This window comes from Salmo trutta, chromosome 8 (assembly GCF_901001165.1).
Source record: "Salmo trutta chromosome 8, fSalTru1.1, whole genome shotgun sequence".
Taxonomy (NCBI): Eukaryota; Metazoa; Chordata; class Actinopteri; order Salmoniformes; family Salmonidae; genus Salmo; species Salmo trutta.
The window spans coordinates 32,329,898-32,356,574 of NC_042964.1; the positions used below are offsets into that span (position 1 = coordinate 32,329,898).

A 26,677-nucleotide genomic window follows, 5' to 3' on the forward strand; every position below is an offset into this window, starting at 1 on the left:
TTCATGATTCATCTTTCCCACTCTGCTTTTTTATTTTTCCTCTCTCGCTCTATGCATCCCCCTCTTCCTCCTCTCTCTACACATCCTATCCTCTCAAACCACAACTAAGAGACAAGCAATTATGTAGAGGCGATTGGGCCCAATTTAACCCATTGAACGTGCTTTCCAAAATAAACTGACTTACTCTTTTCATCTCTGAGGTAAACTTCCCATTTCAATGCCCAGGTAAATACCAGAATGTTGCTCAGCTGCACAGGCTTTTTACAAAAGGCAATTACTTTCAATAGATAATGTGATCAACGTTTTACATATTCACTTTATTATTCCAGCATAATCGGAGATAAGGCATCACATCGGTTCTTATCAGGACAACAAAGATACAGCGAGACAAAAAGCTTGGCTTTCATTTATATGTAGAATAATACAATTTGACCTTTTTAGCATAAACATCAGTGTATCATAAAGGCAGCATCGCAGCGAAAGAGCGAGAGAACACCAGATGAAGCAGAAAGGTTGGCCAATATGGGTCACCATGGCCATCGCCACCAAGGAGGGCACAGTGATTCAATGATGGGCTAAATGTGGTGAGTCATTGTTTTAACAGTGGATTTGACTCCAAAACAACTGCAGCAAACTGACGCCAGGCAGGGAGCTGTGTAAAATGTATATCCCTGCAGCTATATGGATCCTGTCAGCCTGACCAATTGTCAACACTCCCTCCTCCTACTCACACTGAGGCAGCACATTTATAAAATTAATGTTTAAAAAAAACGAATCAATGAATTAACCACATTTGTTGCGATCCGTCTAATGGAACAGAATTGGGTGCTAAAATAAGGTAATAAGGCTTTCATCTCATCATTTTAAATAGTCAGTCTACAGAAACCAACACCAAACGCAAGGCAAGACACAACTCTTGAAAATTGTCCCAAAATCATTGGCTAGACATTTTAATGGTAAAATCTATATACTATCAGTTTCAAAAGGGGAAATAAACATGACAAACAATTTACAAAAATCTTCCCAGAAAAAAACACGTATGAAACAATTATATATTTCATTTTCAAAATAAAGCACAATGTCCCAAGAAAGTTCATTTTACAAAGTAACACAAGGCACATAAGGTGGATGTCAGTAAACCATAGATACACAGAATATTGTGGAGATTATCTACTTGTGCCATTAGATACAAGGCCCATACTAGCATGGTAGAAGTCTATAGCAATAAGACTGATTGCGGTGATTGTCTATAGCTTTACCATAGAAAGCAGGCCTATTGTGGTGACTGTGCTTTACCACATATTCTATTGGTGATTGTCTACACATAACTTACCATAGATAATGATGGTGGTCAACACATTTACATTTTAGCCACTTAGCAGACACTCTTATCCAGAGCAACTTACAGGAGCAATTAGGGTTAAGTGCCTTGCTCAAGGGCACATCGACAGTTTGTTCACCTAGTCGGCTGGGGGATTTGAACCAACGACCTTTCGGTTACTGGCCCAACCCTCTTAACCGCTAGGCTACCTGCTGAAACTCCATTGTGATCTCCTTGCCTGGCTACCCATCCACATTGCTCCGTCCAACTGATGTTGTTTCTCCACGATGAGTCTGGATTTGCCCCCCCCGACGATTTCTAGAATGCGAACACAATCTGACCAATCTGATTGGTCCCAGAAACCTATGGGTCGGGCCAGAGCCGGACTACCTGATGACGTTATCAACTTTGATTCTCTGATTGGATCGTCTATAACAAATCTAACCAATCACTGATGAATTTGTTTTGAAGTCAACTTCTAGGATGACAGCTTCAGACTGAAAGTATGGAGCGATTGATAGAGCAGAGGAATTCAATTCAGGGTGAGTGGTCAGGCAAGTGATCTCCCAGGCAGACAGACAGCTCAGTCAGTCTATGAGTGGACCAGTTTGATGCCCTGTCCCGTGTCTAGTATATTGGGAGGGAACCAGCCCAGTTTGAATCGCCTGAAGCACTTCAGACACACTCCACACAGCCAGAGGAGGTTGAGCCCACAGCACCAGTTGGATAGGTGCACCAGAGGATAGGTAGCCTGGGGGAAGTGGGTCTTCCAGTGCTCGGCCACGTCGCTCCCTGTGGGAAGATGGAGCGTGTAGTCGCTCCAGTGCTTTGACACGCCGTAGGCCGCCGCCACCGTCCTGTCCTTCTCCGACCACTGGGTGGTGCTGTCCGGGTTGCAGTTGAACTCCACCCACTCCGAGGTGAAGTCCCCGAGGCGGGGGGCGTCCCCGCCTTCGATGTCGCCGGCGGGGGCGAGCTCGGCCCCTTGCACGGCCAAGTAGACTCCCTCCGTCCTGCGGACCTCCTTTACCCAGGGCATGGAGTTCTCTGTGTCCAGGACCAGGATGAGCCGGGAGGTGAAGCCGTTGTTCTTCTCCTTCCACCACTCCAGCAGCTGCTCCAGACGCAGAGAGTCTCCTCCTGGTAGAGAGAGAAATAAACATTGTAATAACCACAACCTAGTCTTAGGCTGGGAACAAACAAGGAACAACCATTGTTCTATATCAGAACATGCACAACGTAAACCAAAAGGAACATGTGAACAGTCAAGTTATTTGTCAAATCCTCTCTATTGTTATTCTGAGTACCGTCTACAACTACACACCTGTATGGCCTATCCCTAGTCTAAGGCACCTACATCTTGAGTTATAGGGACTGCTCTCTGTTTGGGCACCCTTCCTCTGTGGCAGAAACGGTGAGCGGCGTACGAGTGTGTATATGTGCACGTGAGTAGCCTGTGTGATTGCCAGACACACCCACCACCCCGCTCTTCCCAGTCCGTTCTGTAAAGCTCCAACGCCAGCCAGGACCCAGGTTGTTTTCCACCCGGCCTCCACTGCTCAAACACTGTGACACGGGGTATGACACGCAGTATCCTTCATGAGGATTAATACGGCAGTGTGCTCCGTGGCAGGAAGATTAAGAGGTGTCCGTAGATGGTGCCAAGATATTTCTTTACAGTTTGGGAGCTGCTCAGAAAGGGACTGGTTAGGAGGAGTGATACTGTGTGGTCGCGAGCACACTGATGCTTAAAAGTACAATTTGGGTTTCAGGGGAGCAGTGGGGTGGTATACTGTGGCCGCGTTGATGTTTTGACACATATTACTAGAAGACTTAGTTGGATCTATATCGTTAGGAGGACAATACATACACGTTTTTTTTTATTGACCCTGCATGTTAGGAGTTTAGTAGCTAGTTTGAAAACAAAGGTTTTAAAAGTTACTGTAATCATAGCTTAGAATGTACAGTATGATACAAATATATTCCTTCCTTAGTCCATTAAATAATAATTGGTTAATGGGTTAATAATAATACTAATTAACTACACTTATTACAGCTGACTTGCCCGATGAGCCACGACAACTGTCTCCATGCATTTGAATAAGGTAGGTGGTTAAGGTAGGTGGTGAGCAAGTAATGGACATTAAAGACAAAAAGGTAAAAGTTGTCGGGGTTCATGTTGAAAAGGAGAAGTTACGAGTGGGAGTACATCAATGGTCAAGTCATGTTTAACTTGTCACTGAGCTTGTCTTGCACCATGCAGTGATACAGCGTGGGCGTGTGTTGGCAGCCACTGAAGACAAACTTCAGTTATCACACTGGGGAAAATGTTGGACTCTTCACTTCTACTAAGAGTCGCCATGGGTTAATGAAAAGTACAGGCGCACGCTGTATCTGGCAGACTACTCAATATGTTGGACTTGTTCTGACTACTGCTGTGGTTCCAGACATTTCTCAAAAACAAATGAAAAACGGTTAAATGTTTGTCAAAACAAAAATATAGTATTCTACACTCATCCTCGTGTTTTATTCAAACATATAACCTTCATTTGAGCCTGTATTTTTTTTTTTTTTTTCATGTTTGATCTAGTCTGGAAATAAATAGGTGAAAAATAAACACTGATAAACGATGAGAGACAGAGCGAGGCAAGAAGCTTGTCTGCTGGTTTCTGAGCGTTGATTAGAGCCAGCCAGCCAACCAGCCAGCCAACCAGCAAGCCAGCCAGCCAGCCAGCCAGCCAGCTTATGTAAGCTATGGTGACCCTCACCTGCCAATGCCCAGGCCCCGGTGCGCTGCGTATGCCCGCTGTAGAACACCACGTATGTATCATGGCGGGGCCCGTCGGCTGTGCGAAGCTCCAGGAAGGCCTTGAGTTTGGCCTGCAGGGCCTCCAAAGTCACCCCGCTGGTGGAGTAGTCACAGCCAAACGTCTCGATCATGTGGTGGGAGAAGAGGTGCTGCACGCTGTTCAACATGCCCGTGGAGCGCACGTTCAGCTCCTGCACCTGGTCCGGAGGTAGGAGGGTGGGACGGCCGTCTGGGCTGTGGAGGGAACGGAGAGAAGGATGAGAGGACGGGTGGAGGAAAGGAGGGAACAAGAATGAATATGAGGAGAGAATGGCAAGTGGAGATAGGAATTGAAAAGAGGAAGATGAGGAGAATGTAGAGTAAGAAAAGGAATAGAGGTGGAAGAGAGGTGAAGGCACTGGCAGTACAGTAGAGATGGAATATTAGATAATATGAATGTGTGTGTGTGTGTGTGTGTGTGTGTGTGTGTGTGTGTGTGTGTGCGTGCGTGCGCTAAGATGAGTGAGAATAAAGATGGAGATGAGTCCTGACCCAACAACAAGATTCGGAGGTTAAGACAGAGCCATCTGTTTGATCCGGCACACCTCTTTCTCTCCATCCCAACAGCACCAGGCACGAGGGCAGGAGTCAAGGCTGCCCTTGTCTCCGTCACTCAACATAGCCCCACTCACTCTGTATCTCTGTCCCTGTGCCTGGCATTACTCACGACTTTCTCCATTCAATCACAGAGACATCTACATAACTCAAAACATGTCATCTTAAAGCAGCGTTATTATGATCTTGAAACAGACTTTGGGCTGGATGGATTGGAGAGAGTTCTGTTTAAATAATGAGTCGATTTTGACTGAGTAGTTGTGTCGAGATGACTGGGGGCAGTGGATAACGTGGCTGTTGGAGGCTGACGTGACAGATTTGTTTCACTAACCTGGCCTAGGTCTTATCTATACAAAGATGGAAACATATTAGTCTCTCGCTATCTCCTTCCCTCCGTCCTCCCTCTCTAAAAGCCCGGTCTCTCTCGCTCCCTCCCCTGCACCCTCTCTCACTTTGTCCGTCTGACTTGCTCTCCTTTGTTCCTCTGCCCCTCGCCGTTCCCTTCTCCTCCTCATCTTCCCAAGGGGCCCTCACCATTGTAAAAACATGATCTGAGCCAATCAAACAGTAGATAATACACTGCTATATTCTCAACATTCTCTCTGGTCTCCCGCTGGGGCCTACATCCACAGCCCTGGCATACAGAGCAGATGTATGGGCCTGCATCCGAATCACCACCACAGAGCTAGCTACTGCTAAGTGCTAACTGCCCTAGCACAGAGGTGAATCAAATCAATCACATTTATTTATAAAGCCTTTTTTACATCATAGAGGCAGAGTCTGAAATGGCACCCTATTCCCTACATAGGGCTTTAGTCAAAAGTAGTGCACTATGGGTCCTAGTCAAAGGGATAGGGAGCCATTTTGGACAGAGTGGCCCTGCTTGGTCATAAACACATTTTCCATCCACAGCCTCTTAGTATGCCAGGGAGAGAGCAGCCTCAGGGGAGAAACATTAAGGCCATGTTTATTGGGATATTTTTCCACTTGGTTTGTCCAGTGAGGGAATTGAAATTATGGTCTGTCCCTCTGGATGCTGTAAAGTTAAGATATATTTTTTTTTTTTACTTCGGTGCAGGAAAGATTGATGATTGTGGTGAAGAATAAAGTGAATGTGTGTCTGTGTATGTGAGGTCTGTGTACGTGTGTATATTGAATTGTGTGTGTGTGTGTGTGTACGAGCTTCAGAGTTTCCATTACGAAAATGTGGCGTCTGACTTTTGATCGGCAGTATTTTAATTTAACAGACATTTGAGAAATTTACCGGACCCATATGCATTGGGCGCATAACCTGATTAGGGCGTCCACCCACTGACAAAAATCACATTTAGATTATTTATCTTCACAGAATATGCAACTCGAGGACACAACAGCGTGCGTCCTTCTTAACGAATTCCAATGCGCACTTTTAAAATAAGAATAACTGTCTACATTTACTTTTCATCAGCCAACAAGACGAGTAATAAGCAGCAAAATCACTAGCCTATGTCAATGTAATATCCCCCATAGTCGAAAAGTTTACCTATTCTTATGGTCAGCTTGTCGTTCAATGCGAGAAAGAAATAGCCTATTCCAAACAGACCCTGGGACAGTTATGGGATGATAGATCCCAAATTCATACAACTAGTAGGCCTCGGCTACATAAAAAATGTAACAAATTTAAAAGCAATGAGGCTGATGCAACAGATCAGAACGTTTAGCTTAAAATGTTGATAAACTATTATTTCTTCACAGTATAAGCTTAGCAAAGCACACAAGGCAGTGAGCTACGCAGATATGTTTGTTCCGTAATGCAATTAGCGGAAAAACAGTTGTCAAACGCAAACTTCACATGCAAGCAGTTTCATGTGACAGAGATACAAATATCTGTTAGAAATATGGAAAGAGGGGAGATCTAAAAGATGCAACAACTAGCATGGGTTGCTAATATGACTAGAGATGTGTTCGAATACCCATACTAACATTCTGTATACCACATACTTCATGAGTATACTACAAACTATTAGTTCATTTTAGTATACTGTAAATGAACGGTATCGTTTCAGTTGAGCGTACTAGCGCTTTGCCTGTCTACCGGAAGTTGATGCTGTTGCTATGCAACCTCTTGCTAGTTTGTTAGCATAACAAATTACTAGCTAGACATTTTACGGTTTCGTGTGTGTTCGCAAATTCAATCTGGAGTGACAGTGTGTTCTGGGCGTTCATAAATTCAGAGTGTTGTCAGATTGTCCGTTCATAAATTCAGAGTGTTTCGCTCTCAGAATGTTCAGAGCGCACACTGGGCACTCTGGCTGAGGAGTAGGGTCGATCCGAGTGTTCGCTGGCAGTCAAGCCAGACACAAATGAGAGAACACCTCACTCTAACCATTTTACTTGCCCTAGCAGAGCTGGTTAGGCTGTTTTCATGTTATCCAGAGCGTTGGTGACTGGAAACAATTAATGACGCTTTTTTTGGCCAACGTTTACTGCCTCTGGCCATATTCAATGGGTGTTGAGTGTTCGTAAATTCATCAGTTATTCTGCGCCCTGGCACACTCAGACGAGAGTGTTCTGAAATCGGAGTAGATAGCCAGAATTAACAATGTCCATTGAAACACACAATGACTATACATACCACTTAGCTAAGAATGATGTAAATAGTTAGATAGTTAAAACACTGCCTGGCAAGTTCGATGTATTAGTAGCCAACTAGCTAACATACCGGTACATACTGCTGTAATGCTATGCTGTTTATAAGGATAGCGTAGTTAACAAATTGTCAGCCAACGTAACTTACTTGAAAAGTCATGACTTTATTACATTACTCAACATTTTCTTAACATTTGTCATAATTAGTTAAAGCAATGAATTTGTATCCACTCTCGTCGGACTTTGGCTGCATTTTATCCGACATTTTCTTCAAATCTGAAAACGTTGTGAAGTCACACCCATTTTCTGAAGAATTGCATTATGGGCCTTAAAAGCACGGAAATAGTGTACACTGCTTGTATACTTTGTATTTTGGCGAATTTAGTACGACATCCGTGAACTTTTGGCATACTAACTATATCCATACTTTATACTCACATCAAAAATAGTATGGTTAGTATTGAACACAGCTTAGGATTGTGCCTTTGGTTACTGGACAATGAAAGAAAGTTGATTTGAAAACCAATAGAACATGAGAGAAATAGGCTACATGCCTCATAATATGAAGTAAAATGTTCAGGTTTCAAACAGTTAAATATATGTTTTCAAAATGCATACTGCTGCAGCTCATTGCAAAGTGGTGTGTGACATGCTGAAGCCTGCCTATACCGTTGCCTATATGCACTTGAATGGCGAATGGGAAGCGTGCTTCAATTACAAGTTGAGAAATAAAAATAGCTCTTTTTAAATCGTGGCCATCAAAACAGTTTAACACGCAATTGCATTTAGAATTGTTACGCAATGATTGGGCTTATAAAAGCAAGTTTCACTCCAGCAGCATCAAATGAGCTGTTTGAGAAGCTGTAGCAGCAGTTCTCGCGCTGTGTGTAGATGTTGACCCGCTGTGTGTAGATGTTGACCCGCTGTGTGTAGATGTTGACCCGCTGTGTGTAGATGTTGACCCGCTGTGTGTAGAGGTTGACCCGCTGTGTGTGGAGGTTGACCCGCTGTGTGTAGAGGTTGACCCGCTGTGTGTAGAGGTTGACCCGCTGTGTGTAGAGGTTGACCCGCTGAGTGTAGAGGTTGACCCGCTGAGTGTAGATGTTGACCCGCTGTGTGTAGATGTTGACCCGCTGTGTGTAGAGGTTGACCCGCTGTGTGTAGAGGTTGACCCGCTGTGTGTAGAGGTTGACCCGCTGTGTGTAGAGGTTGACCCGCTGTGTGTAGAGGTTGACCCGCTGTGTGTAGAGGTTGACCCGCTGTGTGTAGAGGTTGACCCGCTGTGTGTAGAGGTTGACCCGCAGTGTGTAGAGGTTGACCCGCTGTGTGTAGAGGTTGACCCGCTGAGTGTAGATGTTGACCCGCTGTGTGTAGATGTTGACCCGCTGTGTGTAGAGGTTGACCCGCTGTGTGTAGAGGTTGACCCGCTGTGTGTAGAGGTTGACCCGCTGTGTGTAGAGGTTGACCCGCTGTGTGTAGATGTTGACCCGCTGTGTGTAGATGTTGACCCGCTGTGTGTAGATGTTGACCCGCTGTGTGTAGAGGTTGACCCGCTGTGTGTAGAGGTTGACCCGCTGTGTGTAGAGGTTGACCCGCTGTGTGTAGAGGTTGACCCGCTGTGTGTAGAGGTTGACCCGCTGTGTGTAGAGGTTGACCGACTATGATTTTTCAACAATACCGATTATTGGAGGACCAAAAAAAAACCGATACTGATTCATCTGACGATTTTTATATATTTGTAATAATGACAATTACAGCAATACTGAGTGAACAATGAACACTTTAATTTTAACTTAATAAAAAACAAATAAAATCTACTTAGTCTCAAATAAATAATGAAGCATGCTCAATTTGGTTTAAATAATGCAAAAACACAGTGTTGGAGAAGAAAGTAAAAGTGCAATATGACACATATTGCACTTTTACTTTCTTCTCCAACGCTGTGTTTTTGCATTATTTAAACCAAATTGAGCATGTAAAAAAGCTAATGTTTAAGTTCCTTGCTCAGAACATGAAAGCTGGTGGTTCAATATTCCCAGTTCTTCAATATTCCCAGGTAAGAAGTTTTAGGTTGTAGTTATTATAGGAATTATGACGTGTCGACTATTTCTCTCTATACCATTTGTATTTCATATACCTTTGACTATTGGATGTTCTAATAGGCACTTTAGTATTGCCAGGCTAATCTCAGGAGTTGATAGGCTTGAAGTCATAAACAGCACTGTGACTCAAGCATTGCTAAGAGCTGCTGGCAAACGCAGTAAAGTTTGAATGAATGCTTACGAGCCTGCTGACGCTTACCACCGCTCAGTCAGACCGCTCTATCAAATATCAAGTCATAGACTTAATTATAATATAATAAACACAGAAATACGAGGCTTTGGTCATTTAAAATGGTCAAATCTGGAAACTATAATTTCGAAAACAAAATGTTTATTCTTTCAGTGAAATACGGAACTGTTCCGTATTTTATCGAACGGGTGGCATCCCTAAGTCTAAATATTACTGTTACATTGCACAACCTTCAATGTTATGTCATAATTATGTAAAATTCTGGCAAATTAGTTTGCAACGAGCCAAGCGGTCCAAACTGTTGCATATACCCTGACTCTGCGTGCAATGAACGCAAGAGAAGTGACACAATTTCCCTAGTTAATATTGCCTGCTAACATGAATTTATTTTAACTAAATATGCAGGTTTAAAAATATATACTTCTGTGTATTGATTTTAAGGAAGGTATTGATGTTCATGGTTAGGTACAGTCATGCAACGATTGTGCTTTTTTCGCGAATGTGGTTTTGTTAAATCATCCCCCGTTTGGCGAAGTAGGCTGTGATTCGATGACAAAATTAACAGGCACCGCATTGATTATATGCAATGCAGGACAAGCTAGTTAACCTAGTAATATCATCAACCATGTGTAGTTAACTAGTGATTATGTGAAGATTGATTGCTTTTTATAAGATAAGTTTAATGCTAGCTAGCAACTTACCTTGGCTCCTTGCTGCACTCGCGTAACAGGTGGTCAGCCTGCCACGCAGTTTCCTCGTGGAATGCAATATAATCGGCCATAATCGGCGTCCAAAAATGCAGATAACCAATTGTTATGAAAACTTGAAATCAACCCCAATTAGTCGGCCATGCCAATTAATCGGTCGACCTCTAGCTGTGTGACAAATTTTCCGCTCATAGGCTCTGTATCTGTATGCTGTGCGTGTGTGATAAACATAACGACTAACGAAAATACACACGCGACAATTTAATTCCACAAAATGTTGCACATTAACTTATAGACCGATAAGCATGTTTTCGCAAATGTATTTGTTTTTGCCAAAAGCTGGCTATTACCGGCTAACGGAGACCCTGGTGTGTGTGTGTGTGTGTGCGAGTTCAGTGTACATGTGTCTACGTAGTCTTTATACATGTGTGTGTACGGTTAAATACCTGCTGTAGCTGGTAGGGACGACGAGAGCGTAGCCCACACATGTGCCCCCCAGGCAGCTGCCCAGCTCATGGAAGAACCCGTGGGCCAGAGACTCCAGAGGGAGGACCACCAGGAACACACTCATGAACACACCATTTAAGGGCTGCAACACAAGAGAGCATTTCATTTGTGATTTTTAAAAATGTTTTGAAACAAGAGAATTGAGCTATTTAGATACAGACATAAAACAATTCTATCACAAGGCTTCAGCTCAAAACACCCTTCAAAGACACTCAAGTGAAGCTGTGGGAATGAGTTCAAAACACCCTTCAAAGACACTCAAGTGAAGCTGTGGGAATGAGTGAGAATGAAGCCTTTTCAAAGATAGATTGTGGCCTTGGAATTCACTTAGACTATAGGCCTACCCAATGGACTCTGTTATACAAATTCACCAAGCTGTTAAAATTCAGTAAATAAAAACAAATTACAAAGAAACAATAGGCATCTAAATTATTTTATGACGTTGCCATGACAATTTCCACGTAGCCTTGTGTTTCCTCAATTACACTTGTGTTACATTCACATTTGCAATTAAAATCCTTATTAACTCCTTCCTCAATCTGACTTGTCCAATTAGCGAGGCACCAGCAAGGTTACCACATCCCTTCGGAGCTCCATGCTTCATTATTAGCTAGTCAGTTTTGGATGGAGGCAGCAGACCTCTTGTTAAATTCAGCTCCGACTGCCCAAGGCCTCACAGCTGGTCCATCATCATCTCCTCAGTCCTGATTTGACATAGCAGCTCTTATGCCATCCCAGCCTTCAAGCCTTTTTATTATAGAGCAAGGCTATAGGCCTAGATTAACGAAAAATTATTCAAGGCTATAGCTAGGCCTACATGTTTGGTAACACGGACACTGAATTGTATATTTAACTTTTTTATGTTGAGTGTGTGGGTGGGTAAGCGTTATTGCTTAAAGACATGCTCCAATATTTTGGTGACTAAGAAATAAAAACATTTAACCTCCCGCTTTGGTCTGGATGTGTCAATGTGTGGTTCATACATGCATCATCTATAGGCAGAATTACTGTCACCTTAAATAGCCACGAAATCAGTCAGTGACTGCTTTCTTGAAGCTGCGCTGCGCCATTTTCCCTACATTTCCCCCCACATGGGCAAGACGCCTAGCAATTAGAGTTCTAGCCAATAAGCTTCAGCCCCTCGCATTTGAGTGACAGCTAGCAAGACGCCCGCCCATCGTTATCCAGAGGTTGCAGTGCGAGCCCAACGACTCAGTGGACACAGCAGAGAGAGAACGAGAGGGGGGGAGGGAGAGAGAGAGAGCGAGAGAGAGAGAGTAATTATGTGGTGCACATTACTGCACATATGCGATGTAGTATGTAAGTTTTGGAGACCACTTTTGGCTCGTGAGTAATATTTTCAGAACAACTGGCTAAAAAGTATACAAAAAAGGTACAGGAGAATCTCTTTAAGGGCAGTTCCATTTCAGCAAGCCATGACACCCACCATCTCCGATTGTTGTTGAAATAGTTTGTCGCATTCCTGCAAACATTAGTCTTTTCAACAAAATATTTGAACTCTGAGCAATTAAACTAATTGATTGCATCCAAATTGGCCATTTCAAATCATAGGATTCATATAATATTAATTAAATATAATACCCAAAATCTGATTTGGACCAAACTACTTAAAATGACTAAGAGGTGAGGAATCCAAATAAATCGCCAAAAGCCACCCATGTACCCCACCCAAACCAAGCCCACTCCAACCGCCAGTATACAGTATCAGTTCTCTGTTTGACTAGTATTATGAAGCTTTTTCTCCCCATAAATTAGTGTGAGAGTACCAGGTTTTGTCCACTAGATGCCGCTGTTCCTGCTCGTACTGCCATAGCCTTTTATACATTTTGCAGGTCTCTTGTGCTTATTAAAGGTCGTTTGTATCCCAATATCAAATCATTTCTGAGTAACAATTAAGTACCTTGATTGTGATTGTTTTAAATTAAAATGGTCAAAAATAACAAAAAAAAGCTTCTTAGCAAAGAGCAATTTCTCAAGCAAGAATTTTGCTAGGATTGTCTGGGAGTGGTCTGAGTAGGGAAGGGAAAATTGAAAACTAGCTGAGAGATTTGGAACGGTTTCTTATTGGTCTATTTACTAATTTACCGCTTGGTGATGTCAACAGCCAGGCCAAATCTCCATCCCACCAAAACAGGCAGAAATTTTAGGCGGCCTTTTCAAATCAAACTTTGTGTCACATGTGCCGAATACAACAGCTGTAGTCCTTACCGTGAAATGCTTACTTACAAGTCCTTAACCAACAGTGCAGCTCAAGAAAGAGTTAAGAAAATATTTAACAAATAAACTAAAGTAAAAAATTATTAAAAAGTAACAATAACGAGTCTATATAAGGGGGGTACCGGTACCGAGTCAATGTGCAGGGGTACAGGCTAGTTGAGGTAATATGTACATGTAGGTATGAGTGAAATGACTATGCATAGATAATAAACAGCGAGTAGCAGTTTGCCGTGCAGTAGCAGAGAAAACAGTCTAAGACAATTTTTTGGGCTTTCCTCTGACACCGCCTAGTATATAGGTCCTGGAAGGCAGGAAGCTTGGCCCCAGTGATGTACTGGGCCGTACGCACTACCCTCTGTAGCGCCTTACGGTCAGATGCCGAGCAGTTGCCATCCCAGGCGGTGATGCAACCGGTCAGGATGCTCTTGATGGTGCAGCTGTAGAACTTTTTGAGGATCTGGGGACCCATGTGAAATCCTTTCAGTCTTCTGAGGGGAAAAAGGTGTTGTCGTGCCCTCTTCACGACTGTCTTGGTGTGTTTGGACCATGATAGTTTGTTGGTGATGTGAACACCACGGAACTTGAAACTCTCGACCCGCTCCACTACAGCCCCGTCGAAGTTAATGGGGGCCTGTTCAGCCCGCCTTTTCCTGTAGTCCACGATCAGTGGGTGAACAGGGAGTACAGGAGGGGACTAAGCACACACCCCTGAGGGACCCCAGTGTTGAGGATCAGTGTGGCAGACCTGTTGTTGCCTACCCTTACCACCTGGGGGTGGCCCGTCAGGAAGTCCAGGATCCAGTTGCAGAGGGAGGTGTTTAGTCCCAGGGTCCTTAGCTTAGTGATGAGCTTTGTGGGCACTATGGTATTGAACACTGAGCTGTAGTCAATGGTCAGGGAGAGGTTGAAAATGTCAGTGAAGACACTTGCCAGTTAGTTTGCGCATGCTTTGAATACACATCATGGTAATCCTTCTGGCCCAGCAGCTTTGTGAATGTTGACCTGTTTAAAGGTCTTGCTCACATCGGCTACCGAGAGCATTATCACACAGTCATCTGGAACCGCTGGTGCTCTCATGCATGCTTCAGTGTTGCTTGGCTCGAAGTGAGCATAAAAGGCATTTAGCTCGTCTGATAGGTTCGCGTCACTAGGCAGCTTGTGTCTGGGTTTCCCTTTGTAGTCTGTAATAGTTTTCAAGCCCTGCCACATTCGACAAGCATCAGAGCCGGTGTAGTAGGATTCAATCTTAATCCTGAAGTGACGCTTTGTCTCTGATGGTTCGTCTGAGGGCATTAAATGGGCAATATCATTTTCACAATTTCGCAAGTATTATTCCAACCTCAGTGTGGAAATATATAAAACACAGGTAAATCTCATTTTTGACTGCACAGGGCCTTTAAATGGACCCATTGCAACTTTAGGTAGAAAACCAACAGCTTTTGCTCATGATTAAAATAAATGGTGGGTCATAGCTTAAAGGGATATAGCGAGATTCTGACAATTCGTTTTCTACCTACCCACACAAACTCGCGGATAGCATGTTAATGTCTCTGCGTGCAGTATTAAGGAAATTACATTATTACATTTTTTGGGGCGAGCCAATGATGACGCTACTCGTCTAGCATTAACTGGAAATCTACAGGTACAGTAGTATAAGCTGGCTGGAGATCTTATATGATGTGGCAAATAGTTGCCTCAGTGTAGCATGTTATGCTAGTAGCAGATTACCAAGTAAAGCTAAATAATGTATGGCTCTTTATGTAAGGAGATAGGCATATTAAAGTGCTAATTAATTTGGTCACGGTTGAGAGCAGAAGCAGCTCTCCTCTCCGGCTTGGGACTGTCTTGTGAATGCAAGCCAGGCCTCTAGCAAGCGTCAGTCTCTGGGGCTTATGACGTGACGCTTGATGTTTCAATGTTGATGATGCCACTCGCCTTGCTTTGTTACTAGGCTATGCAGCTATCATGGTCAGGTCTGTCTCGAATAAGATAATTAAAATCTTCTCAATGATGAAAAACCCAAATAAATGAAAAGCTCAGATCAATCACTCAATCGATCAATCAGCTGATCAATAAACCAACTGATTTATCAATCCATCTTTTCATTCATTAGTATAACATATACAATGGCTTGCGAAAGTATTCACCCCCCTTCACATTTTTCCTATTTTGTTGCCTTACAACCTGGAATTAAAATAGATTTTTGGGGGGGGGGTTGTATCATATGATTTACACAACATGCCTACCACTTTGAAGTTGCAAAATATTTTGTATTGTGAAACAAGACAAAAAAAACCCAGAAAACTTGAGGGTGCATAACTAGTCACCCCCCAAAGCCAATACTTTGTAGAGCCACCTTTTGCAGCAAATTACAGCTGCAAGTCTCTTTGGGTATGTCTCTATAAGCTTGGCACATCTAGCCACTGGGATTTTTGCCCATTCTTCAAGGCAAAACTGCTCCAGCTCCTTCAAGATGGATGGGTTCCGCTGGTGTACAGCAATCCTTAAGTCATACCACATATTCTCAATTTGATTGAGGTCTGGGCTTTGACTAGGCCATTCAAAGACATTTAAATGTTTCCCCTTAAACCACTTGAGTGTTGCTTTAGCAGTATGCTTAGGGTCATTATCCTGCTGGAAGGTGAACCTCCGGCCCAGTCTCAAATCTCTGGAAGACTGAATCAGGTTTTCCTCAAGAATTTTCCTGGATTTAGCGCCATCCATCATTCCTTCAATTCTGACCAGTTTCCAAAACCCTGCGGATGAAAACATCCCCACAGCATAATGCTGCCACCACCATGCTTCATTGTGGGGATGGTATTCTCGGGGTGTAGAGGTGTTGGGTTTGCGCCAGACATAGTGTTTTCCTTGATGGCCAAAAAGCTACATTTTTGTCTCATCTGACCAGAGTACCTTCTTCCATATGTTTGGGGAGTCTTCCACATGCCTTTTGGTGAACACCAAATGTGTTTGCTTATTTTTTTCTTTCAGCAATGGCTTTTTTTCTGGCCACTCTTCCGTAAAGCCCAGCTCTGTGGAGTGTACAGCTTAGTGGTCCTATGGACAGATACTCAAATCTCCACTGTTGAGCTTTGCAGCTCCTTCAGGGTTATCTTTGGTCTCTTTGTTGCCTCTCTGATTAATGCCCTCCTTGCCTGGTCCGTGAGTGTTGGTGGGCGGCCCTCTCTTGACAGGTTTGTTGTGGTGCCATATTCTTTCAATTTTTTATAATGGATTTAATAGTGCTCCGTGGGATATTCAAAGTTTCAGGTTTTTTTTTATAACCCAACCCTGATCTGTACTTCTCCACAACTTTGTCCCTGACCTGTTTGGAGAGCTCCTTGGCCTTCATGGTGCCACTTGCTTGGTGGTGCCCCTTGCTTAGTGGTGTAGTGGTGTTGCAGACTCTGGGGACTTTCAGAACAGGTGTATATATACTGAGATCATGTGACACTTAGATTGCACACAGGTGGACTTTAACTAATTATGTGACTTCTGAAGGTAATTGGTTGCACCAGATCTTATTTAGGGGCTTCATAGCAAAGGGGGTGAATTCATATAAACATCACTTTTCTGTTTTTTATTTTTAAGAATTTTTTTGAAACAAGTTATTTTTTTCATTTCACTTCACCAATTTGGACTATTTTGTGTATTTCCATTACATGAAATAAAAATCAATTTAAATGACAGGTTGTAATGCAACAAAATATGAAAAACGCCAAGGGGGATGAATACTTTTGCAAGGCACTGTATTACCCTGCCAGTTCACCATTTACCACTATGTAGCATCTTACCTGCCAGGACACAGCTGCCAGTATGGCTGTGGACACCAGGCTGAAGAAGACCAGGCGTTCAGAGATCAGGCAGAAGTGTCTCATCCCCCGCGAGGCCATGACCCGGTCCAGGCTGCGTGTGTCTGACTGCTGGATCGAGCGCGCTTTCTGACATTCACTCAGCTTGGTGTGGAAGCCCCATAGTGTGATCAGCAGCACTACATGGCAGACTGTCCAAAACAGGCCAAACACACAGAATCCAGGGATCACCAGGTACCACAGTTCTAGATGGCTCATCTTGAGAGCAGCTAGGACGAAGAAGGCTATCTCCACAAGCCCCAGAGGGAGCAGGGAGATTCGACGCCAGACACGTCCCCAGGAAAGCAGGGGCAGCCAGCGCTCGGTGGCCCCCAGGCTGCTGAAGTAGACGTCCAAGAGGGGGTCACATATCAGACGGCCCAGGTAGCAGCCCAGGGCGAAAGGGTTGGTGGTTATCCTCACGGCCTTGAAGAACAGCAGGGAGGTGACCAGGGCAAAGCAGGCCAAGTTGGGCAGGGCTAGGAGGGACTTAACACGTAGGCTCACGATCAGAGCCCCCAGCGCCACCACTAGGGCAATGAGGGCAATAGATTTGTGCATCAGCATGGTGGTGCTAGCAATTCCAAAGCCCAGGAGTTCTAGTAGCTCCTCGGACAAGAGCAGGGTGGGTTTATAGTGAACGCAGCCCATTATCCTATCTGTTAAGGCCCACACCGTCCTCAAAGCCACACTAGCCAGCAGCAGGTAGTTAGTAGCCTGCTCCTTCACATTCTCCTCCAGCGAGGGACTATTGAGAAAGCACAGGAGGCCCAGAAGGAAGCCAAACCACAGGTGGAAGAGGCTGAGACTGGCCGACTCCATGGAGAAGTAGTAGTAAAGGATGCTGGCGATGCCCAGGACGAAGAGACCCAGGATGAAGATAACAAGGATCATGGGCTCGTCTGTCTGCTCCCAGCGCGCGTACAGGCCCAGGCATACCGCCACCATCAGGTTGAAACTGGACAGGTAACCAAGGCAACGCACTGACGACCACATGTCCACCTCCCTGCTGGGCTCATGCCCTGGCCTGCTCTCCTCCTCCGGCTCCAGGCGTGACATGGCTGTGTAGAGACAATGGCTGAGGCAGTAACAGATCCTCCTGAACATTCAACTGGGAGGACTCATGATTCAATGATCAGATATAACACTGACAGTAGCAAGCTTGTGTGGGTTTTGTAGTGGACTGGGACACTTGAATTTAGGCAACATTATGGATGAGATCCAGATGAAATAGGCTATTCAGCCACTGTGAAAGGAGAACACATTTTGGGAATGTTAAAAATGTGTACATGAATTATCATAAACACAACAATCATCCTAATTTAGCTGTCATATGTTGGCGGGATGACAAGCAAGTAAACAAACACCGTTATAATTATCATAGCAATTAACATGGACACTGTTGCTATTGACAGAAGATTAGAGACAGTTAGCTAGCTTGCTAGGTGCTGCTGTCAATAGCACAAGAATGCCACATAGCACAACAATGGCTACCTAGTTACGCGGCGTAAGGTTGAATAAGTGATGACATCTCCCACAATTCCAGAGACATCACAGTAAAACTACTTCAAATCATTAAAGCTGTTCACAAATAACTAGCGATGACAAAACGAAAGATTAACATTGAGTTGCTTACTCTTGTTTGTTTAAAAACTTTTTTCGTTTCCAGTTCGTGATGTTTCCGGACTCCAAACTACGGCATGGATGATGAGTCAAACATAACTGGGATTTTGCGTTTGTAGAGAAAACGAATGTGGTTTGACGTCAGGTTGTCCCTCTCAATAAATTATTATTCCATTAGAGGTGACATCAATGAAAGATAATTATTTACGTTAACAGTCAGTGGCGGTTCTAGCTTGTATGGCTCCCTGGGCAAACGCCCGCTTCAGCGCCCCCCCAAAAAAGAAGCACCATTCTGCACAAACTGTAATTTTTACTCAGACATTTGGAACAACAATAAATAATCATAACATTTAAAACTATATAAATATAAAAATATATACAAAAATAAGAAACAAACTGCAGTATATAAATACAAATCAAAAATAGAATTGAATTATTACACTATTACACTATTGCTAACAAAAAACACAAATAAAACTAAATTGCACAAATCCTATATCACACAAATGCACAAATAGAATAACACACTTATAAAGAAGAGAACCTGATTATTACACTATTGCACTTCAAAAAAGAAACACACAAACTAAATTGCACAACTGCCATCTAAACCCTGACCTTTCTTGCCTTCCTTAATGGAAAGTCATCAATTACATCCTCATAAGAAATTTGCCCAGCAATTGCATGGTTAATACTGATGACAGCAAGGCCACTAAGGTGTTCCTGTGACATGGTTGACCTCAGGTAGGATTTGATGAGCTTCAGCTTTGAAAAGCTCCTCTCTGCTTCAGCTACGATCACTGGAAGAATAAGACAAATTCTAAGAGCATAAATTTGGACTGGTTTTATATTATTCTTAACTATTTCGCACAAACCAGAAAAAAATGCAACAATATGTCTGTGAAACTATATATTCACAGTATTATTAATGAATTGTGTTTTATTTGGTAGCATTTCGTAGTGTGACTGATTTTACTAATTAGTACTGTACAAAGTTAGAGGTGCGCTATTTGATAGATTCCCCCGCTCCCCCTACCTCAGGCTTCCAGTGGGGAGACCTGATGTCAACCTACCATCGCCCCCCTCCCCATCTCATACTTCTGAGTGGGATACCTTCCCAGACAGTAGCCTGCCTAGCTCACAAACTAGAATCAGGGCGGCCGCTCCGACAAGTTTAATTGACCCACAGTCCCACACGGTGACATGATATCATTGACGTAATGTGCATATGAGCAATAAAACAAAAATTGTCCGGGCGCCCCGTACCGCCCCCCCGGCAAGATGCCGCCCTCGATGGCTGCCCATGTTGCCTATACCTAAATCCACCACTGTTAACAGTACTGATAAAAAAAATAGAAATCTATCAAGATAATTGAACAAATATGTAATTTTAATATTCATTGATCAGAAAAGACAACCACCTCAAGCATATATGTCACGTCCTGACCATGGTAAGCTGTTATTTTCTATGGTAGAGTAGGTCAGGGCGTGACAGGGGGGTTTTCTAGTTGAGTTTTTCTAGGTTGTTATGTTCTAGTTTTGTATTTCTATGTTGGGTTGTTCTAGTTTTTGTATTTCTATGTTGGGCTTTGTTTGAGATTATCTCCATTTAGAGGCAGCTGGTCATCGTTGTCTCTAGTTGGAGGTCATATTTAAGTTGGTGTTTGTCCCACCTGGGTTTGTGGGAGATTGGTTTTTGAGTAGTGTCTGTTTCACCTCTGCGTCTGTTTTTTTTTTGGGGTCATTCAAGTTTATTTATGTATTGCATAGTTTCACAGTATAAATAAAATGTGGAATGACACACACGCTGCACTTTGGTCCGCTTCTCCTTCAGCCTATGACAACCGTGACAATATAATTATTGCATCCACATCCATTGTGTGCCCTCTATGGTCTGTGAACATAGCATGGTGAAGGTGGCATAGTGGTGCCAAGGGGCACATCTCAAATGACACCCTACTCAAGTAATTACTTTTCTACATACAGTAGCTCTGGTCAAATACTACACTATATGGGAATAGTCCAAGAGAGATTACACTGGTTAATTATGATACTTTCTGGAAAATGATTATGTGGAGTAGTGTGGCTTTGTCTCAACAGGGGCACTGTAGAGGCAGGGGTCTATTCATTTTTATTTAAGTAAGCATTTCCCTGTTGTTTACGAAGCATGTGACAAATAAAATGTGATTTGATTCGATCTTTTCTGACTGACTAGGTATAATAATGCACATACAGATACGGCGGCAGTCCTTCCTCCCACACATCACTGTGAAGCCCACAGAGCCAAGAAACGTCTGAGCTGGAGACTGGAGACACAACACTTTACACAGTCGCAGCCCTCATCAAAAATCATATCAACGTACTGTAATTGGAGGGATTTAGGGCCCTGAGTTTTTCCCCACCATTTCATATGAGGACATGACCAGGAAAACTCTAGACTGTAGTTATGAGCACCATGTGTATCAGGACCACATAAATGTTCTGTATAGTTTACATTAAATACATTTGGTCAAGGTGAATGATACATTTGTACTTGAGGATTGTAATGTAAATAACATAAATTCAAATTCTATGGTACCCATATCTGTAACCGCCAAGCCCAACTGCAGGCTTTATTTGACTATCCTCTTCTTTTTTGCACCGGAAATCTCAACGTTGGGCTTTTAAGACCAAGATAAACCCATTGGCCTTTTGGATCATTTACGGCATTACTGAGGAGAAGCCTTTTAAAAGGTTTATTTAGGATTTTCTGCTGATACAACATGATAAACGTAAGGATGGGATGAACATCAAGGGGAAGGCTAATTCACTATCCTGAGGCTATAAAGCATCCAAGAAGTCTCTCTCTCTGTGTGTGTGTGTGTGTGTTTGTAATAGATTGACAATCAACATTCACAGCTTATAAACAGCCTATTTATTGATACACAGATAGGGTGGTATCTCAAAGTATCAGGAGGAGGGCAAAGTGAGGTTCTGCAGAGATAAGTGTGTGTGTGTGTGTGTTTGTGCGTTTGTGTTTGTGTGTGTGTGCTGTACCCCAGGTACTGTAAAAGTGAAATGTTAATGTCAAAGTGAGTGTGTTTCTCTCTGCTGAGCTGATTGGGGAAGAGTAAGGCAGAGTGTGTACCTGAGGGCCTGAAGGCTACGGTAGTCACACCCGTTTACACTCTGGGGAAATCGACTGACGATAGGAAGAAAGAACACTTGTGAGTGTTTCAGAGTGTATTAAGAGGTTATCACTTTTTTTTTTATAAATACACCCAATTAGTCCACTTCAACCTTGCTCTTTTTTCCTCAATGAAATATCGAGGTCGTCATGTATTAAATAGGCCACATATTTCCTGCAAGACCACGATAACTGTTACAACAGATTTCAAGTGACCATTTTTTAAATTAGTGCAGAGTTGCTTCATCCTTAATTGAATATCTGGTTGGAACGTAAGACTATTCTTGGTAAGCAGCACAGGAAAGCAGCTCAGCAGCACCTGCCCCAACACAGCAGTAGTTCCCTGGTGTGCTGTTTCCACAAGGCAGAGAAGACTAGCTCACCCGTGATTACTTATTTTCCGAAACCCAATCAGAGCTCATGAATGGTGCCGATGTTTTCATTACCCCCTGTAGGTCACAGCACTCAGTGAATGAACTCCCACATAAAGAGAGTGGGAGGGAGAGAGGGGTGAAGGAGGCTGAGGACAGAGAGAGAGAGGGAATGAGAGAGGGAGAGGGGGAGAAAGGGACAGAGAGGGAGAGGGGGAAGGAGAGGGAGAGGGGGAGAAAGAGAGATAGAGAGTGAAAGATAAAGAAGGAGAAGGAGAGAAATAACTAGAATATATATAGAGAGAGAGGGAGAGAGAGAGGGAAAAATGAGAGAGAGAAAGAGCGATGTTCATCTGAATTATGCAGGGAGACCGGGCCTCGTCGCGTGTTCGTCATTCTTAGATGTGCAATAAGACGTGGCAAGATGACTTTACAACCACATTCTGAGGAAACATGGCCACCCTAATGGAACCACCACCATCCAGTATCCACTTTTTGGGAGCAGTGAACTACATGTAGTTCAACTAGTAATTTAACTACATTTTCAAATGTTTTCAGTAGTTAATTACTTTTTTTGCCATGTAGTGGTGTAGCTACAGCGAATTGGGAAAGTATTCAGACCCCTTGACTTTTTCCACATTTTGTTACGTTACAGCCTTATTCTAAAATGTATTAAATAGTTTTTTTCTCTCATCAATCTACACACAATACCCCATAATTGCAAAGCAAAAACAGGTTTTTAGACGTTTTTTTGCAAATGTATTAAAAATACAAAATTGAAATATCACATTTACATAAGTATTCAGACCCTTTACTCAGTACTTTGTTGAAGCACCTTTGGCAGCGATTACATTCTCGAGTCTTCTTGAGTAGGACGCTACAAGCTTGGCACCTGTATTTGGGGAGTTTTTCCCATTCCTCTTTACAGATCCTCTCAAGCTCTGTCAGGTTGGATGGGGAGCATTGCTGCAAAGCTATTTTCAGATATCTCCAGAGACGTTCGATCGCGTTCAAGTCAAGGCTCTGGCTAGGCCACTCAAGGATATTCAGAGACTTGTTCCGAAGCCACTCCTGCGTTGTCTTGGCTGTGTGCTTAGGGTCGTTGTCCTGCTGGAAGGTTGTCATGTGCCTTTTACTGAGGAGTGGCTTCAGTCTGGCCACTCTACCAAAGGCCTGCAGAGATGGTTGTCCTTCTGGAAGGTTCTCCCATCTCCACAGAGGAACTCTAGAGCTCTGTCAGTGACCATCAATTTCTTGGTCACCTCCCTGACCAAGGCCCTTCTCCCCAAGTAGCTCAAGTTGGCCGGCCAGCCAGCTCTAGGAAAAGTCTTGGCGGTTCCAAACTTCTTCTTAACGTATGACCCCAAAGTGTGCTCTTGTCACGTCCTGACCCTAGTAAGAGGTCATTTTCTATACTAGAGTAGGTCAGGGCATGACAGGGGGTGGTTTTGGGTGGTTTGTCTATGTTTTCTATTTCTATGTTTTGTTCTAGTATTCTATTTCTATGTTGGAGGTTTTTGGGATAATCTCCAATTAGAGGCAGCTGGTTCGCGTTGTCTCTAATTGGAGATCATATTTATGTTGGGTTTTTTTCTAGTGTGTTTGTGGGCAGTCGTGTTCTGTGTAGTCGTGTTCTGTGTAGTCGTGTTCTGTGTAGTCATGTTCTGTGTAGTCTTCAGTACCTGACAGAACTGTTAGCTGATCGTTTTCTTTGTTATTTTCTTTAGTGTTCTGAGTTTAATAAACAGTAATTATGAGCACTCAACACGCTGCGCCTTGGTCCCCTCTGTAACGACAGCCGTTACAGCTCTTGCAATTTATAGTCTGACATTTCACAAAGTAGTTTGGATGTAGTGAACTACTTTTTCAAAGTAACTTTCAAAGTAAACTATATTTTCATAGGGAAAGCTTTAGTGTACCTTAACTTCTTTCAGCGTGAAGTAAAGCTTGGTAAACTATCTTTTCAGAGTAGCTTCCTCAACACTGCCAGTATCCACAGTCTTCTGCTCTTCTGCTCTGCTCTCTGCATACAGAGGCAATCCCCTTCTTAAGTCCTCAGTGATTTTAGCTTCCATTAAAAATACAGAGCTGTGTCCTTATGGTGGTGGAGCGGTGAGGGTGTGTTTTATTTGCTTGTTGTCCTGCGGTTGGTTTGACTGTGTCGATAACCTTGGCCAGGTCCACTCAGACGGTGAGAGATCCAGATTTGAGGTCTCCGGTGACCTAAATTGCTGATGTTTATCATTGTTCACTGTGCCTAGCCAGGTCTGTGGTCTGGGTCTCTTTTCCTACCTAGCAACAGCCACCGCTTCTTCTCCCCAGGCAGCCTCTATCATTCACTTCAAATGCCCAGCTTCCACTTCACCTCACATTACCTAGGCCTACATAGAATCCTTTGTCTGCCTCACCAACCCTAACCATATTACCTACCTAAAACTCTCCACCACATTATGCAGGTTTAGTTAGAGATAGCCAGCTGGACAGCAAGCTGCCACCTTGCATAGCTATCACCTCACCTTATCTAACCCCCTTCAACCGATCTAGCCCAACTTACCCCCCTCCTCCACCCACATTGCCCACCTACTCTATGCCCCCCACATTCCACCCCCAGGTGAACCCTGGCTGGCATGGCAGCAGGCATAGACATGTGTAGTAGGTATACTCCTCGCCTCATATTTGGTAAGGTGACAGGCTTTATAAAGCTCACCCTTTCATACTCTCTAACTGTATGAGACATACGGTGAGAGCCTGCAGGAGGAGAGGCCTGTTCAATCACAGTTTCATCTTCACAGAAATCAATGGGATGGAGTGGGTGTGCCGCACAAAGTTAATGTTTGGAGAGTCAGGCACATCAGAGCCTAACATCAGAGCCTATTCATTTTCTTTCCCCCAGAAGTACCGATATTCAAAGGGGTGGAACGATATTCTATGGCAGTGGCAGGGTAAGTCTCAGTCTCTGTAATACGCAGCAAAAATAAATCTTCTGTTGATTAATACTCAAAGGAAAATAAATCCACCACTAACTGTCACTTTATGCTCAAAAGTCCTCTATCTCGACGGGACAATGACGACGCTTCACCGGCCAAACATCTTGTCAACTCACAGGGATCAATTCAAACAGCTATTACACTCCTTATCCCTGTCAGCCATTCCCGGGTGTGACACCAAGAGGGAGAGACACACAGGAAATGTTAATAATTTCAACTCATGTTTGGAAAGAGTGGCATGTAATCTGTTTAATTGACTTTCATAAGATTCATTTGAAAGGAGATAAATAAACAGAAATATACATTTGCACGGGGGAAATGTAATATTCAGCACCACCTATCCATGAGAGGCCAACATATATTCAATCCAATATCTTGAATAACTATATTTGTATTCATATTCTAGTCATGATATAAAAACAGCAATATCACATTTCTTCACCCGATATTTACTTTGAGGCTTTTCAGCTTCAGAAATAACCTTTTGTGCCTTGGTTGATAAGGGAGGAGATATGAACAGTGTGCAAAAGAAAGACAATGACTCATATGTAATCTAAAGCATAGAGACATTTCCTCTCATAAACGTGAACCTTCAATATAATTACCCGTCGAGGGCATTCATACATTACCAACCTAATTTACTCCTTTCCCTCGAACAGCCATGTAGAACAGCGATTACTTTTTAATAATCCAACCTGTTCGGTATCACTGAGCTGAGACAATAAAAGCGGAATTCATGAATTGATCTGACGGCGAGAAAATTACAACTCAAAACAAATCTGTTTATGTAGTTGTGACTGAGAAATCGGAACAGTAACTACAGGTGTAGGATCTTAATTTGATCACTCTTTTGTATTAAGAATTTTCCTGCACAGCAGGAAATGCAAACTTGTAGTACATTTGAGTTTTCTGAAAGGCTTCTGCAGATTGTCATTTCCAGTTTAAAAGATCAGACTTGATTTGCCCTAATAAAACATCTATCAACCCGTACAAAAATGTAATTACAATTTCCTGTTGCTGCAGGATTCTTTTTTCTGCTGTAGCAGAACTGGCTCAATTTAAGATCCTACATCTGTAGACTGCAATAGAATCAACAGAACCATGAACAACACCAATGATCATTACATTTACCACACACTGTTTCACAAACTAGGTCACCAGATTCCCACTCTGTTCCCTGCTCTCTCTCTTTCCAACACTGTAGTGGACCTGTAGAGAAAATATCATGCCAAAGACTGGGCTGAATTCAGGGCTGTCTTGCTGTGCTCTCTCAGGTTCAACAAATCAGCATCTGCTCACAAGTCTGCAAGCCAATAACCCATTGGCTCCATATCTATATGAGGGAGAGAGTGCGAGAGAGAGAGAGAGTGTGTGAGAGAAAGAGAGAGAGAGAGAGAGAGAGAGAGAGAGAGAGAAAGATAGATAGAGTGATAGAGGGGGGAATAGAGAAAGGAGAAAAATATTTGTTTAAAGAGTGGGCAGGAGAGAGAGCCTTGATGCACTCCTCCATCACATACTTTGTGTATTCAACCAACAAGGCAAGCAGAGTTAAGACAGACTAACTCAGTACTTCAGACCATAGA

General features: G+C 43.2%; 1 protein-coding gene across 1 annotated transcript; it reads right to left on the reverse strand.

The window, feature by feature from the left end:
- Nucleotides 1–296: 296 nt before the first annotated feature.
- On the reverse strand, nt 297–18,709 carry LOC115198703 (transmembrane protein 168-A). The gene is made up of 5 exons (XM_029760864.1): nt 18,584–18,709; nt 16,891–18,193; nt 10,798–10,940; nt 4,090–4,364; nt 297–2,461 (listed from the first exon to the last, which is right to left on the reverse strand). Exons 2-5 carry the CDS (start codon nt 18,052–18,054, stop codon nt 1,914–1,916), a joined length of 2,130 nt encoding a protein of 709 aa, XP_029616724.1. The 5' UTR covers nt 18,055–18,193; nt 18,584–18,709; the 3' UTR covers nt 297–1,913.
- Nucleotides 18,710–26,677: the final 7,968 nt, after the last annotated feature.